The 14,989-nt window shown below is 45.6% G+C and overlaps 2 protein-coding genes across 2 annotated transcripts; one reads left to right on the top strand and one right to left on the bottom strand.

Moving 5' to 3' along the window:
- Positions 1–409: 409 nt before the first annotated feature.
- On the top strand, positions 410–4,046 carry ch25hl3 (cholesterol 25-hydroxylase like 3). The gene is made up of 2 exons (XM_029830230.1): positions 410–1,277; positions 3,367–4,046. Exons 1-2 carry the CDS (start codon positions 766–768, stop codon positions 3,782–3,784), a joined length of 930 nt encoding a protein of 309 aa, XP_029686090.1. The 5' UTR covers positions 410–765; the 3' UTR covers positions 3,785–4,046.
- Positions 4,047–10,361: 6,315 nt separating this feature from the next.
- Positions 10,362–14,194, bottom strand: bmp10 (bone morphogenetic protein 10). The gene is made up of 2 exons (XM_003974714.3): positions 13,541–14,194; positions 10,362–13,026 (listed from the first exon to the last, which is right to left on the bottom strand). Exons 1-2 carry the CDS (start codon positions 13,935–13,937, stop codon positions 11,954–11,956), a joined length of 1,470 nt encoding a protein of 489 aa, XP_003974763.2. The 5' UTR covers positions 13,938–14,194; the 3' UTR covers positions 10,362–11,953.
- Between the last annotated feature and the right edge of the window lie 795 nt (positions 14,195–14,989).

Here is a 14,989-nt window from a genome sequence, read left to right as displayed (position 1 = left end):
GAGCTGACACAAAGATGTTTTTAATCAGTGATGTTTTTAACATTTGAAATACATGTTCTCTTCTATAGAATCTATAAACCAGGTTATATGTGCAATCCAGTTCCTCTACCAGACCCTGGTCACCTGTTAGACTTCATTTACCAGTGCTGAACCAGAGCAAGATCTGTAAATAAATGTCTGCCATTGTCATTTAAATGGACAGATTTTGGAAGAAGTGGAGTGAGAGATGTTGAGCAAGTTTCAGCACATGGCTGTCAGACAGCGAGAAAAATGACAGGAAGTTTATGATTCTGTGTCATAAGGGCAGGCCAGGATGCAGATTCCTGAGCTCTGAATCAGACACGGGGAAGATCAATCAGTATTGTTCCTCTGATAAATTAATGATTCACTGAGGCGGAAGTTCAGGAGTAGAAAATGAGACCGAGCCAAATAAAGAATAGAGAAACCACATCTGCACACCTGACTGACAATCAGTCCATGTTCAACCCGCATCCATCAATTTAAAATGTGTGAGAAGTGAAACTCCAGATAAGAGATCACTGTGTCTTTCATAAAAATAAAAGCAAGGAAACTCCCCAAATTAAAGTGTTCGGCGCTCCAAAGGGATGCTTGTCAGCAAAACCCCCTATGACAGCAGCCAGTCTGACGCAAGCCAAGCATAATTCCTCCCACTCTGAGGAAAAGTGTGAGATGTGAAACTCTCCTCGCAGAACCGAAGCAGCAGCCGGACTTAACTTTTATCCCAGCTCAAATTAATTCGTGTTCATGGAGGCGAACCTTTGCTTGGGTCCAAGGTTTTTCTCGCCGGACTGTTTGATGAGTGTTGGAGATGTAGTCCGGGAGCAAACCAAAGTTTCAACCGTGATGAACGCATCATCAGACCACGGAGAGTTTTTTCTCCAGCAGATTTGGGACTACATGAGGGCAACGAACGTCCTCCAGTCCCCGGTCCTGCCTGCGTCCTTCGCCTTCCTGACGCACGTCCTCCTCTGCCTCCCCTACCTGCTCCTGGACATGTTAGTCGGCTTTTCTCCGCAGGTCCAGCAGTGGAGGATTTCTGCCCCCCCGCCGACACTACAGCAGTGGTTTTTCTGCTTCGGGAGGGTCCTGCGTGCTTACCTGACCGCCGTGCTGCCCGTGACCGCGCTGCTCCAGGTGCTGGGGAGCCCCGTGATGCCGGAGCACGCTCCATCCTGCTGGCAGCTGGTCGTGGAGGTGTCCGTCTGTCTGCTGCTCTTCGACGCCTTCTTCTTCGCCTGGCATTTGTTCATGCACAAGTGAGGGACGAGAGAGAAAATCAGTGTGGCTGAATTGAATATGGCTATTTTGGTGTGTCAGATCGGCATGAATCTGTCATCATAATGATGAAATTAGGTTATGTTTTTGTGACATAAGGGAGCAGGTCAGAGGTGCGAGGCCTAAAAACCTTTAAAATCTAACAAATGTTTTAAAATCAATACAAAGAAATGTACAGAAATCCAATGAGGTGACGCTAATGTCTTTGGGTTTTGTTTTTTTAAAGCGGTTGGGTTTGAACCAACATCAAATACATTAGAGCAGTAAAGAGAGACAAATCATTTAACATTGGCCAGTTTTTGAAATTGAAAAAAGCTGGATGTCACTGAAGAAATATGAGAAACAGGTTTAAAACCACTGCCCCACCCTCCACACATTGATGGCCGTAGGCTTCAAACAGAGATGAAGAAAGAGGTGATGAACATGTCCACATTGCAGAGCGTGAACAGTTTGTTCCTTTTTTGTCTCTTACTTGACACTAGATTAATTACCGTATTTTCACGACTTTAAGGCGCACCTAAAAGCCTAGAATTTTCTAAAAAATCTACGGTGCGCCTTTTAACCCGGAGCGCCTTTTGTATGGATTACGGTAATATTGGTTAATCGCGGCTACCGTAGTCAGTCGGCGTGGCCGAGGTAACAGCAGTAAATTCAGTCCCAAACCATTTCTGTCTGTAAAGACCCCAAAATGGCTCCTTGCAAGAGACGCGCTTACGACGCAGAGTTCAAATTGAAGGCTATCAGTCACGCAGTTGAACACGGAAATAGAGCAGCGGCAAGAGAATTTAACGTGAACGAATCAATGGTGCGGAAGTGGAGGAAGCAACAAGACGACCTGCGCCAGGTAAAGAAGACTCAACGGAGCTTCCGAGGAAACAAAGCAAGAAGTGGATTAACAAAGGAACTCCAGCCGCTAGATATTGGTGTCAACGGGGCATTAGAAGCTAGACTGCGAACTGCGTGGGAGCGGTGGATGACGAACGGCGAACACACGTTCACCAAGACGGGGAGACGGCGCCGAGCGTCATACGTCACTATCTGCCAGTGGATCGTAAATGCCTGGGCATCGACCGTGGTCCGAGCTTTCAGGAAGGCAGGGATTGTCACTGAAATGCCAGACAACACCAGCGACACCGACCCTGATGACGACTTTGACGAGACGGAGCCGGCCATGTTGGACGCCGTATTCGCACAACTGTTCAATTCGGACACCGAAGAAGAGGAATTTGAGGGATTCCTGGATGAGGAATGAACTGATAAAGTGATCTTTACGTGTTTCTTTTGTGTGTTTACAACTTAACAAGGCTGGTCATACTGTGAATATGGACATTACTGTTTGAACAACGTTGTTATATTGCTATTGTTATCGCTTTGCACTACTTCGAGAGTTCGAGTTACCGTATATTGTTTGCACTAACGTTTGATTTACCGCAACGGTACTACGTGATAAAACTGTTGCACTAAATCGAAGATTTATTAAACTCCACTATCCACTTGTGATAAAAATGTTGCACTGCCTGTTATAACTCGCTGTTATTAAACGAACTGTGTTGCGCGAAAACACTACGTCACTCGGGAAAAATAATAAAACAGCTGTTTATTCGTTTTGGGAGTGAGTAGAGTTGTGAGAACGACGGTTTGTATTCTATTAATAAAGTTTGACTGACTTATCTGGCTGTTTTATTGACATTCCTTTTAGCGCAGCTCGATCTAGTGAACGCGTCATGAAACCACAGGCACTACGCAGTTTCTATGCTATGCGCCTTATAACACGGTGCGCCCTGTGTATGAAAATATTTCTAAAATAGGCTGTTAATTGAAGGTGCGCCCTATAATACGGCGCGCCTTATGGTTGTGAAAATACGGGTAAATGGTTGATCTGTACCATGACACAAGCCAGAGCTTCAACCATCTATTTTATTTATATTCATTCTTTTTATTATTTGGATTTAGTTTTTTCTGGCCTTTCAATCGAATAAAATTCTGCCCAAAGGGTTAAGGACAGCTGGGTTAACCCGGCGGTCAACCCGGTCAGACATCAGTGACGCCTGTTTGTGTGTTTCTCTCCAGGACTCCTTGGCTGTACCGCAGCATCCACCAGGCCCACCATCAGCAGCGGCAGCCGTTCGCTCTGACAGCGCAGGACGCCGCCGGCGCTGAGCTGCTGTCCCTGCTGCTGCTGGCCATGGCCAGCGCCCGGCTGGTGGGCTGCCACCCGCTCAGCGAAACCGTCTTCCACCTCATCAACACCTGGCTGGCGGTGGAGGACCACTGCGGCTACAACCTGCCTTGGGCACTGCACCGGCTACTGCCCCTCATGGGAGGAGCCCCCTACCATCAAGACCACCATATCTTCTTCCGTGGTAACTATGCCCCCTATTTCAGCCACTGGGACCGGCTCTTCGGCACCTACTACTCATCAGTGAAGGAGCATTATGAACGCTGTCCAAGTGCAGAAAAGAGACGCCTTAACATCAAGGATGAATAATTTTCATTTTTCTGAAATAACTATTTTAATCCAACATCAGCATTAATTTAATTTAATTTTTTTTAATAACTTCTCAAAATGAATGAAGGTTAACTCTCTACTGGTCTCTGACTTTGGAACCATTAACTTTTATCAGTGGATCAATCAATCCATCTTTATTTATATCGTGTCTGTTACAATCAAGATTGTTCTAGGCACTTTCCAGAATCCCAGGGCCTGACCCCCAACAAGCAACAGTGGCAAGGAAAAACTCCTCTTTAACAGAAAGAAACCTTGAGCAGGACCAGGCTCATGTAGGGGTTATCTCATTAACATCTAGTTATCTCATTAACATCTAGTATCTCATTAACATCTAGTCTCTCTGTGAGGAATCTAGGAGTAACTTTTGATCAAAATCTCTCCTTCAACTCACACATTAAATTAGTCTCTAGAAGTGCCTTTTTTCACTTGAGGAACATCACAAAGATGCGGCATGATGCTGAAAAGTTAGTCCATGCATTTGTTACTTCCAGGCTGGACTACTGTAACTCCTTATTATCAGGGTGTCCAAACAACTCTTTAAGAAGCCTCCAGTTGATCCAAAATGCTGCAGCCAGAGTTCTGACAGGCATTGACAAAAGAGATCACATTACTCCTGTACTGGCGTGGCTTCATTGGCTGCCCGTTAAATTTAGAATAATTTTTAAAACCCTTCTTTTGAGCTACAAGGTCCTCAGAGGCCTAGCTCCATCCTACCTGGAGGAGCTAGTGATACCTTATCAGCCCAATAGACCGCTCCGCTCTCAGAATGCTGGTCTACTTGTGGTTCCCAGAGTTTCCAGGAGTAGAATGGGGGGCCGAGCATTTAGCTACCAGGCCCCCCTGCTATGGAACCATCTCCCTGTCCAGGTACGGGAGGCTGACTCCATCGCTACTTTTAAGATCAGACTCAAAACCTACCTCTTTGAAAAAGCTTATTGTTACTAATTCAGTAGTTCCAGTTACTATCATAGACAGACAAATTATCATACCTAGGGGGTCGTCTAATCGTTAGGTCACATCTTAGTTATGCTGTTATAGGCCAAGGCTGCCGGGGTCCGGAAACTTGATCACCTGACAGGCCTCTGTCACTCCACTGGGTCATGGTTTCCTCTCCTTTCCTCTCCTTTCCTCTCCTCATCAAGCAGGCTAGCTATGCTGATTGTTGTGTAGTTTTTCTGCTTCTCTCCCCCCCCACCTCTTCTGTATTCATTTACAGGTATCGCCGCCTTTGGAGCTGCATGATGACCTCTGGCCCCGCTAAACCGCTGTATAAATAGTGTATTTTGTGTGTGTTTCTGTGCTCTGTGCCCGTCCCCTCCCCTCCTCTCCTCTCCTCTCCTCTCCTCTCCTCTCCTCTCCTCTCCTCTCCTCTCCTCTCCTCTCCTCTCCTCTCTTCTCCTCTCCTCTCCTCTCCTCATCAAGCAGACTAGTTATGCTGATTCTTGTGTAGTTTTTCTGCTTCTCCCCCCCCCCCCCCCCATTTATTTATTGGTATCGCCGCCCTCGGAGCTGCATAATGACCTCCGGCCCCGCTGAAGTGATTGTGCATCATATTTTTTGTGTGTGTTTCTGTGCTCTGTGCCTCTCCTCTCCCTCTCCTCTCCTCTCCTCTCCTCTCCTCTCCTCTCCTCTCCTCTCCTCTCCTCTCCTCTCCTCTCCTCTCCCCCTCCTTCTCCTTTTCCTCTCCCTCTCCTCTTCTTTCCTCTCCTCTTTCCCCTCCTCCTCCTTCTCCTCTCCTCTCCTCTACCTCCCCTCCACTCTACTTCTCCTCTCCTCTCCTCTACCCCTCTCCTCTCCCTCTCCTCTCCTCTCCTCTCCTCTCCTCTCCTCTCCTCTCCTCTCCTCTCCTCTCCTCTCCCCCTCCTTCTCCTTTTCCTATCCCTCTCCTCTTCTTTCCTCTCCTCTTTCCCCTCCTCCTCCTTCTCCTCTCCTCTACCTCCCCTCCACTCTACTTCTCCTCTCCTCTACCCCTCTCCTCTCCTACCTATTCTATCCTCTACCTGTCCTCCCCCTTCTCCTCTCTCTCTACCCAGCCCCCCATCAGCAGGAGGGTCCCCCTACATGAGCCTGGTCCTGCTCAAGGTTTCTTCCTGTTAAAGGGGAGTTTTTCCTTGCCACTGTTGCTTGTCTGGGGTCAGGCCCTGGGATTCTGGAAAGCGCCTTGAAACAATTTTGATTGTATAAGATGCTATATAAATAAAGATTGATCGATTGATTGATTGATGATTGATTGATCATCAATCAATCAATCAATCAACCGGTCGTTATTTGTATAGCGTCAGTTACAATCAAAATTGTTCTAGGGGCTTTCCAGAATCCCAGGGCCTGACCACCAACAAGCAACAGTGGCAAGGAAAAACTGATTTTGGGTGCCTTAGCAAACATCATCTTAAGAATAAGCAATGGTTGAATGGTTTGATGACAGAAAATGGGTGAGTGACAGCAGCATTTGGGAGGTGAGGGAGACGGAGTCAGGGGCGTTTTTAAAAACATCCCCGTGTGGTGGATGTGTCTGTCATGGAGGCACGTGATGAAGGTGTGTGGGACAAAGACATGGAGGGAACGGTTGGAAAAACAGCTTCATGTGGTGCCAAGAGGCAAAGGATGGACAGACTAACCGTCAATGTGAGTAAATCAGTGTTAGAATGTGAACACTGGAAGTGTCGGAGAGATTAATTTATAATCCAATACGATCTCGTGATTCTGGTCCAGAAGTGCTCTTCGAACGATCTCTTTGTGTTGTGTAATCACAACAATTAACTGCTTTTCCAAAGGGTAAAATAAAATCAATTTTAAACTTAAATGTGTAGTTTTGGAAGCACCCTAAGACTCGATTCATTATAAAAAAAAGTTGCATTCTGGCCGCGGAGGCCTTAAAAACAGGCATGGATGTGACACCTGTTCCAATAGATCTACTTTTTTACGAGGAATCTTGCCAGATGTGAACTTAAATGTCCCTGCGGGATGCAGCAATAATTGATTGAATTCAGACTGAATCAGTCTTCTTTTGTTACTTGCAGTCTATTAACTGTTCTTCCAGGACACAAATAAAAGTATGAAGTGAGTGAATGAAGGGGGGGGGGCAGTCAAACTGTGAACAAAAGCCCAAGATAATGTGCAACAGACGTGCAGTTGTGACACTGTTTTGTGTTTCTGGATGAATGAAAATCTTTTTTCCCTTGCGAAAAGTGAATGATGCGTGAGGAGCAGGCGTTCATGCACGTACACACGCATGTTCCCCAGAACGCCTTCGAGACTTTGGTTTCATTAACAGAAAGATTGATATCACCTGGAAAATGTTTGATTTTCTGATTTAGTTCTTTGCAGAAGTAATGTGAAACATTAGTGATATAAATATTTACAGAGGGCTTTGAAAACAATAGATATTGGGGGGGGGGGGGGGTAATTTTAGCATTTTTATAACCCAATTCTGTACTTAAAGGATGGAATTTGCTTCAGTTATTAGTTTCCCCATCGCTCGACAACATATTGTGTTGCTTTCTTTAAATGCATAAAATGTGTAAAAGTTAAAAACAATGTTTCCAATAAACGTAATGGTGAGTAAAGCCTGCCAGTGCACATTTTCTTGATGGGAATCAAATGGATTTTTTAAAATAGGATCTTTATGTATGAGGAGCTGCCTGTGAGAGCTTTACTGCTGGGCAGAAACTCTGGGGAAGCAGAACCTGAACGTTGCTGTTTAACCGGCCTTACCGGTAATTGTTGTAATTCTGTTTTACACGAGGTGAGAGTGACTCTGACATTCTTGGCTGACCCAAAGCAACCCTTCCTGTATTAGTCTCCCATGTTGTCTGGTTTGTTCATGTCTCACTGTTCTGTATTTGATGATCCTGACGAAGAGGCAGAGCAGAACACAGTCTGGGTGTTGTTCAGGTTCAGGTTTCTGTTGTGCAGCTGTGCTCTATGATTCCTGTGTACTGGGCCCTTCTCCACACTGCAAACTGGGTCCACAGGGATCTATCTGAACAATTGAAACCACATGTTTTACAAATGCAAGACACCCATTATACCCATGTTTATTATGCCGTTGGCTACAAAGACATTATGTCAACAATAATTTAACTCTTAATGAGGGGGTTGGTTTGAGGATACACGGCCAAATACAAAGACCTTCATGGGTTAAAAATTTACAGTCATAATTGAATGTGCTTTGAGAAAGAGTGAAAAGGCACGGCCACTAGACGAAATTGTAAACTCGCGATTCCTTATGTTGGTGCAAGTTAAAAAAAAAAAAAAAAATTAAATAAATAAGTTACTTATTTACTAGGTAAATAGTCATTGAGAGATAAGTGATTGCAGTTGAACTTGAAGATGCCATAATTTGACCTCAGGATCGTCCTGTTGGTCCAGCCTTCTTCAGCATAACAGTAGGTTTCAGCATAAAACACCAGTTATTTTCTTTTTCTTTTTTTTAAAGCGCTCTTTACTCATTACATCTGCTGCAGTTTAGACTAACAATGACAGCTGGAAAAACAAGTCGGTACTTTGTCATCAAAATCTTTCATCTGCCTTTTAGATCGGATTAGGTTTTTTCCCCCATGGACTCAAAGGTTTCTCACACACATGGGGCAACCACAGTGTGTTCATCTAGTGTGTTGACAAGAAGACATTAGGTCAGACTGGACAAGACAGCAACTTAAGAAGCAGAGATGGAGGGGGAGTCGAGAGAATCAAAGCTGATCAACGAAGACCAGGTGCAGCACGGAGGACTGGCCAGCAGAGGGATCGGCCTTATGAGCGGAGGACCCTCAGACAGCCTTAAAGGCTGTTTTCAAGTCCATGTTAAAGTCAAATAAGGGTAAAAATGATCAGATCAAGGATCCTCAGACAGCCTTAAAGGCTGTTTTCAAGTCCATGTTAAAGTCAAATAAGGGTAAAAATGATCAGATCAAAACAAGATTGGAAGCAGACTTTAGGCTATTGTTTGTCTGTAGTGGTGCACATTGACTGTAACCTATACAAAAAAAATAAAAATGATAAAGGGGGGGAAGCAGGGCCCCTGACTCATATTAAAATCACCCTCAAATGTGGCGGATGTGGCGACCTCTCCGTGTGACTTGTCTCCCGGGACAAGGGAGACACAAGAAAAACTGATGAAGGAGAAAGTGTCTTGCAGCCAAGAGACGGTCCAGGTGACGGACAAGGTCTTCATAGAGTTCTTACTGAATGAGTCCTTTCACATCTTGGGCTTTAGCTCATTTTGATTTTTATTACCTCCTTTTTTTGAGCATGAAGTGATGAAAAATTCTAAAAATTCTCACACGGCAGCCAGTGGGAAATATATTTTTGGATTTGTGAGTGAAATAAAATATTTTTTCTTTAAACATAGATTGACAGATCATTAAGTTTAAGCTAAGTGTGTTACTGTGTTTTTGCTCAGTCTGCATGTGAGGTTTCCTCAGCATCTGCTTTTCATTACGAACTCTTTCCCTCAGCTTTATTAAATTTCGCAACATCAGTCAAATCAAATAAAATATGTCTACACATTTGGAGCCACTTAATGCACAGTAATAAAGCTGTAAGTTTGTTTTCTGGGAAATGAAGAGAGAGAGAAAGATGAGTCCTGGGTGGTGATGTTGCCGAGAGATGGCGCGATAAACATGTGACCCAGAACGGAAATAATCAGGCCCCCATTACAGACCCTACGTCAGAGTCTGGGCGAGTCGTGGAGCTCCGGGAGACACACGCCAAAACACACGTTCACAGCTGCCATCTCGGGGGCGCACGCAGCTCTGAAGTTAGTTTAGTTCTGTCAATTATCGTTTAGTAAAAAAAGCAAATTTTTTTCCTCCTAGATGTGTTCCTACATGTATCACGCAGGCTAAATCCTGCAGCCTAACAGCACCAAAGCAGTGTTACAGGCCCTTCAACAGATGTCAGAGGGAGAGTCAACATTTTCCACCCGCGGTTGTACAGAGTAAAGACTAAAAGAGTCCCTTTTGACATTTCCAGAACCCCGTCCACTCGGTGACAAAGGCCAGATTCATATTTCTTTCACTTTTGTGTAAATATTCAATTAGCAGGCTTTACGTTGCTGTGTGTTGTCACAGCAACGGGCCGCAGGTCCTTGCTCTCTGCTCTGCAGCCATTTTTAGACGACCTCAGCCCTCGTCGAGACGGGTTTGTTTGTTTCCTGAGACATCTCAGCGCACTTGTCATTAATGTCCAGCTGCCAAAGACAACTTAGATCTTATTGTCGGTGGTCCACTAATAACCATCGGGTCAAAACATAACACCCAGGGAAAGTCCTGCCAAAGTGTAGAGCGGATGTTTTGTTAGATTTTGATATATTTTCTACAAATATTTCTTCTTGGTGGACAGAGGATTTGGCCTTTCTTTGGTCTGTCACTCTTTGTGTTCCAAGCACAACATGTGAATAACTCCACTGAAAACATTCAATTTTGTGGGAAAAATGTTGAAAGATTTCATTAAGAGAATGACACTGCACCTAAATCTGTCTTCTACAACCCTTAGAGATTCAGCCTGACTTCGCCTGAATCTGTTCCAGAAAAAAAAGCACAGTTCAGAGCACGAATCTGACCTGTTTCCTTTATTGGTATTGTTAACATTAACAACTCAACATTGGTAACAGTGGACGGCCTCGATTACTGCAAATCACTTTGCTTTATGTCCTTCACGAACAGGTTTTCCATGGCAGCGGTCCACGAGCCACCGGTGCAGTTAGCTGCAGCGTTCATTAGCAGGGCCCTTCTCTCAGTTTCCCATGGTTCCTTGTTTGTGTGTCATGTATGAACTTTGACCTGTGAGCTGATACTGTTAGACTAAAAGTAGCTGTTATTTACTATAACACCATTCTCTGAAATAACGAACAGGAAGACCAGTGTTCACTGTTTGACTATTGCAACAGTATCAGACAAAAACATGTAAATTCAATTCACAGTTAAGGAGACTTATCATTTGGGATTTTAGCGATTGTTCCATCATTTGTTTTTATTATTTCTCTTCTCAACAAAATGATCTTTACACTGCAAATGCATTGTCATGAATGCAAAACTCTCCATTAAGGAACTTACAAATGTACATATATCTAGCTGTAAAAATTAATAAATTAGAACAATAAATAGTCTTTGACACAAGCAGCAGAGGTCTCAAAAGAATTTAACTAAGAAACTGTATTTCATGTCGGGCTTTTTTACTGCCTTCCTTTACAACATGTCCAAAAAGGCCACTTTAATTTTTACTACGAATGCAATGTACAACTTCTTCGGGAGCCCACACTTCTGGGTCAGCAAGTTGGGTCAGTTGGAATGTGCATGTCTGTGGTCGCACCCCACTCGCCTTCCCACCACCCCAAATGTTGCTTAGGATGGCGTGAAGTTTTCTGACTTATAGTGGTGGCACACATGATTCTCAGCCCCCCCCCCCCCACTTGTTATCACAAGGGAGGCATGTGAAGTGGGAAATGGGGTTAGGACAGATAACCCTGCCACTGGGACTCCCGCACAGCACCTACGTATCACTGGGGGGGCCCAGGAGGTGGGCCTTGTCAGATTGCCTCGGGGAGGTCATTTCACTGTGCAGGACACATGAAGTGCTGATTAGTGTTTGCATGAAGAAGAGAAGTCAGATAAGTGGAGAGGAAGACAGAAGTCATAGGAAAGCAGAAGGGCGGAGGGGGGGGGGGGGGGCTGACCCACTGGTTCCCACTGTTCCCACTGCACACGGGAGAATGTGCTGGGTTTGGTCCTTTGAGATTTGTTGCAGGTTGTGATGTTTCAGAGGGGGAAGAAAGTCTTGAAAGTCTTGGCATCACCACTGTTAACAATTTCACTGTTACTCAGTGACCAACAGCAACTAATATTCCTGAAGAACTAATTTCTGGTTCTGGTGTTGAGCCCCAACCACAGATTAAACTCTTAAAAGGGTCCTTTGGATTGGCGATTGGAATATTGCTCAATTTGATAACGGGAAAAAGTCCCCACAGGGCCTTGGGGCTTGGCACATGATGTACTCATGTGGACTTCCTGTCTCACCGCTTACAGAGATCCCAATTGTCTAGTTGACAGCGTTGGCTTGTCTCCTCCTTCAGCTTATTGTACTTTTTGTGTCAGTCTTACTGTAAGACTTTCCAAAAAAAACCCAGGTTCGGCTCCTCCAAAGCATCGACTATCTGCAGCCACATTCTGCCACCACCATGCCTTCAAACTTGTACTTGTAGGTGACCACGCCTGTGTCGTCCAGGTACAGCAGGGAGATCGGGTCCAGTTTGGTGGGCACACAGCAGGCTCTTGCTGCTTTCTGAGGACTGTTGATGTTGACTAATGTCTGGACAATGGCGTGCTTGGTGGGTGTGACGTGCTTTGTAAGAGGGAAGGAACAAATTCCGGCGCACTCGTAGGCGTCGTACCCTGTGGGCGCAAGGATCCAGCTGTCCCATCCGATATCTTTGAACTCTACGTACAGAGACTGTTTCTTGCAGTGGTTTCCTTTGGCATTGCGGCGAATGCGGGACGAAGTGTCGTAGATCAAATTTGACTTCATTTGGATGAGGTCCTCCTCATTTGGCTCGTCCGCTCCCCCCTCTGCCTCCCTCCCCCGCTGCCCCCACAGCTCATTCAGGCCCAATTCTACGTCGTTCTGAAGAACCGCGTCGGAGGTCTCGTGGTCGATCATCTCGCTCAGCTCGCGCTTGTCGTCGCGGTGGTCGCTGCTTTGGTCATCAGAGAAAACAATCAGCAGCGGCTTGTGTTTTTCCTCCACACTTGTGTCAATCTTCATGGTGCTTTCAGCGGGATCACCAGCTTTTTTGTCCTCCGTCGCAGCCTGAGTGGTGTCTTCATCGTTCGTGCTGGCGATGTGCACTTCCAACCGGTGCGTGGGGCCGACGTCGGAATCGCACCATCGCTGAACAGCAGCAGTGAGGTCAAACGTCTGCCAGCCGTTATCGGTGCCAAAGACCTGTCGAGAAGCCAACTCCAGCAGCTGCATCTGCTCCGGTGCCTCTCTGAATCCATCCCCTCGTACGGCGTTCTCAGCAGTGTCGTTGTCCTCGCCGCTGCGTGACGTCACTTCAATGATGGTGACCTTTCGGTCAACACCGGCGTATAGGTGGCGGTCGTTCTGAACAAGAGTGTAGAGGCGGAGCTCAGCCGCTCTGATGCGTTCATGGTGGGGCACCGAGACGTTGAAGAGCAGCGAGTGACGCCGCACGCCGACTCCCACAGCACTGGGGGACAAATCTGGGAACAGAAAACACAGTTGCTGCAGTCACTGTTCCATGTATTATGTTACCAGTAAACATTGTTTTGTTGTTTGTGGCTGAGAAGATATAAAAAACCAATAAGAATATCAACAACACAGGAGTTAATGCGTGCTGAATAATGATTAAAAAACATTAAATAGTTGAGGAAATTCACCCTGACAGCGGCGATTATGTTTAAAGTGGTTACACAAATTGTGCTGATTGCAACTTTGAGCTCTGACACAAATTAGATGTTTTGTGCAGCAACAATCAGAAAAAATGTCTGAAAGGTGCTCATCACCTTCCAGAACTAAAATTTGAATTCAAGTCAAATAAATTCTATATCAAGGAACCCAAACATCACCCCGGTTTAATCTCATATTCCTATGCAACATTTATGGGACCAAAATAGTTACAAAATGACAAGTAAATAACAAATAAGTCATTATTAGGTGCTTTATATTGATGAATCCCACAGGAATGTTGATCAAACAGAAATGTTGAGTCTTTACCTTCGTTTTTGAAGCTGCGGATGATGTTAGCAGTGGGCATCGCACTGCGATCGTTGGCAAATCGATTGTAGAGCTCCATCATGTACTCAGGGGGCTCCTCGCGGGTGCTTCCAGGGGGCAGGGGTGGCGGACCCAGGCCCGATATGTTGAAAGTCCTCAGGAACTGCTCCTTCAGGTTCTCCAGTACATTCTGCATGTTCATTTTGTCATCCTGCTCCTGCACCAACGGATCCACAAGTCCTCCATCTCCTATTCCCGGAGCAGGCTGACCCCCCCGATCAGCGTTTTGAATTGGGCTGCCACACAGGGGCCGCTGGAGCAGCAGGATGGAGAACAGCAAGAACAAAGTCTTGGAGCTGCAGATGGTTCCCAGTTGAGAGACCCAAATGCTCGCCATGGGGTAAAAAAATGCCCCTCTCAGCTTTTATAAAGGTGACACCTGCAGCGCTTTAATCCTACAGTTGGTTCAAATCAGAGTCAGTTCTCTACAGGATTCTGTCGCCAGCAGTGGTGTTGACCCGTGCGTGTTAATTATCTGAGCATCTATTCTCACATACACCTCTTTAACGGGGCTGCAGTTCCGGAGTCAGGGTGGCCGAGGCTTTGCTTTGTCCATCCGTCTCATCTCGCTCTTACTGAGCTCTGCCTTCTTCTGCCCAGCGCTTTCTTTCTGCCTTATCTATGATATGGAGGGTCCTAAATCTGCAGTGCTGACTGCTTTCCTGGTGTGTGTGTGTGTGTGTGTGTGTGTGTGTGTGTGTGTGTGTGTGTGTGTGTGTGTGTGTGTGTGTGTGTGTGTGTGTGTGTGTGTGTGTGATGCACATGAGCGTGTTATCTCACATCTTCCTAATGAGGACTTTATAAACATTGTCCTGTAGCCTCTTCCTTGTGGAAGTGCTATTTTGTTTGGGTGGGTGCTCCAGAGTTGATACCCTTCATCTGTTTATTTGCGTTGTAAATGGTGGAGGTCTGTGAGTTGCTGTCTAGGCCTCATTGACCGTTCCTTTCTGACAGAATGCACCAATTTTTTTGTTGACATCAGTGAATGTAACAGGATTTGTCTGCTGGAAAGCGCTTGTTCTAATGAAATTGAAACGCAATGAGGTGTGAGGCCTTAATGACCAAGGGTAAACAATTCTGAGCTTAGACTCATGCTGGCTCACAACACTTTTCTCACTTTCTCTCTCTGAAAGGGAAGGACACCCAGCCTCAAAAACGATGTGAACACTTGATGAAATCAGTCCTGGCAGCCTGAGGTCGTGCAAGTTCCTGCGGAACACAAACGTGCCATTCTGACGTTTGAAGTTGCACAACTACGGTACTTTTTATTCTTTTGTGCACCCTCCTCAGACATGTTACTCCAGCCTAAGCTAAAGCATTTTTACGTTTCCATTCCTCAGTTCTAGAATGAACTAGTCAGCGATCAATGGGGACGTGTTGCAAAACTTC

This window comes from Takifugu rubripes, chromosome 21 (genome assembly GCF_901000725.2).
Source record: "Takifugu rubripes chromosome 21, fTakRub1.2, whole genome shotgun sequence".
NCBI classification, from domain to species: domain Eukaryota; kingdom Metazoa; phylum Chordata; class Actinopteri; order Tetraodontiformes; family Tetraodontidae; genus Takifugu; species Takifugu rubripes.
The sequence above is the reverse complement of the archived record's forward strand: the minus strand, read 5'-3'. Positions and strand labels throughout refer to the sequence as shown.

Coding starts and splice junctions, on each gene's coding strand:
- ch25hl3 (XM_029830230.1), top strand. CDS start 766: ATGGAGGCGAACCTTTGCTTGGGTCCAAGGTTTTTCTCGCCGGACTGT. Junction 1,278..3,366: donor TGGCATTTGTTCATGCACAA/GTGAGGGACGAG, acceptor GTTTCTCTCCAG/GACTCCTTGGCTGTACCGCA.
- bmp10 (XM_003974714.3), bottom strand. CDS start 13,937: ATGGCGAGCATTTGGGTCTCTCAACTGGGAACCATCTGCAGCTCCAAG. Junction 13,027..13,540: donor CCGCAGCTTCAAAAACGAAG/GTAAAGACTCAA, acceptor TTCTGTTCCCAG/ATTTGTCCCCCAGTGCTGTG.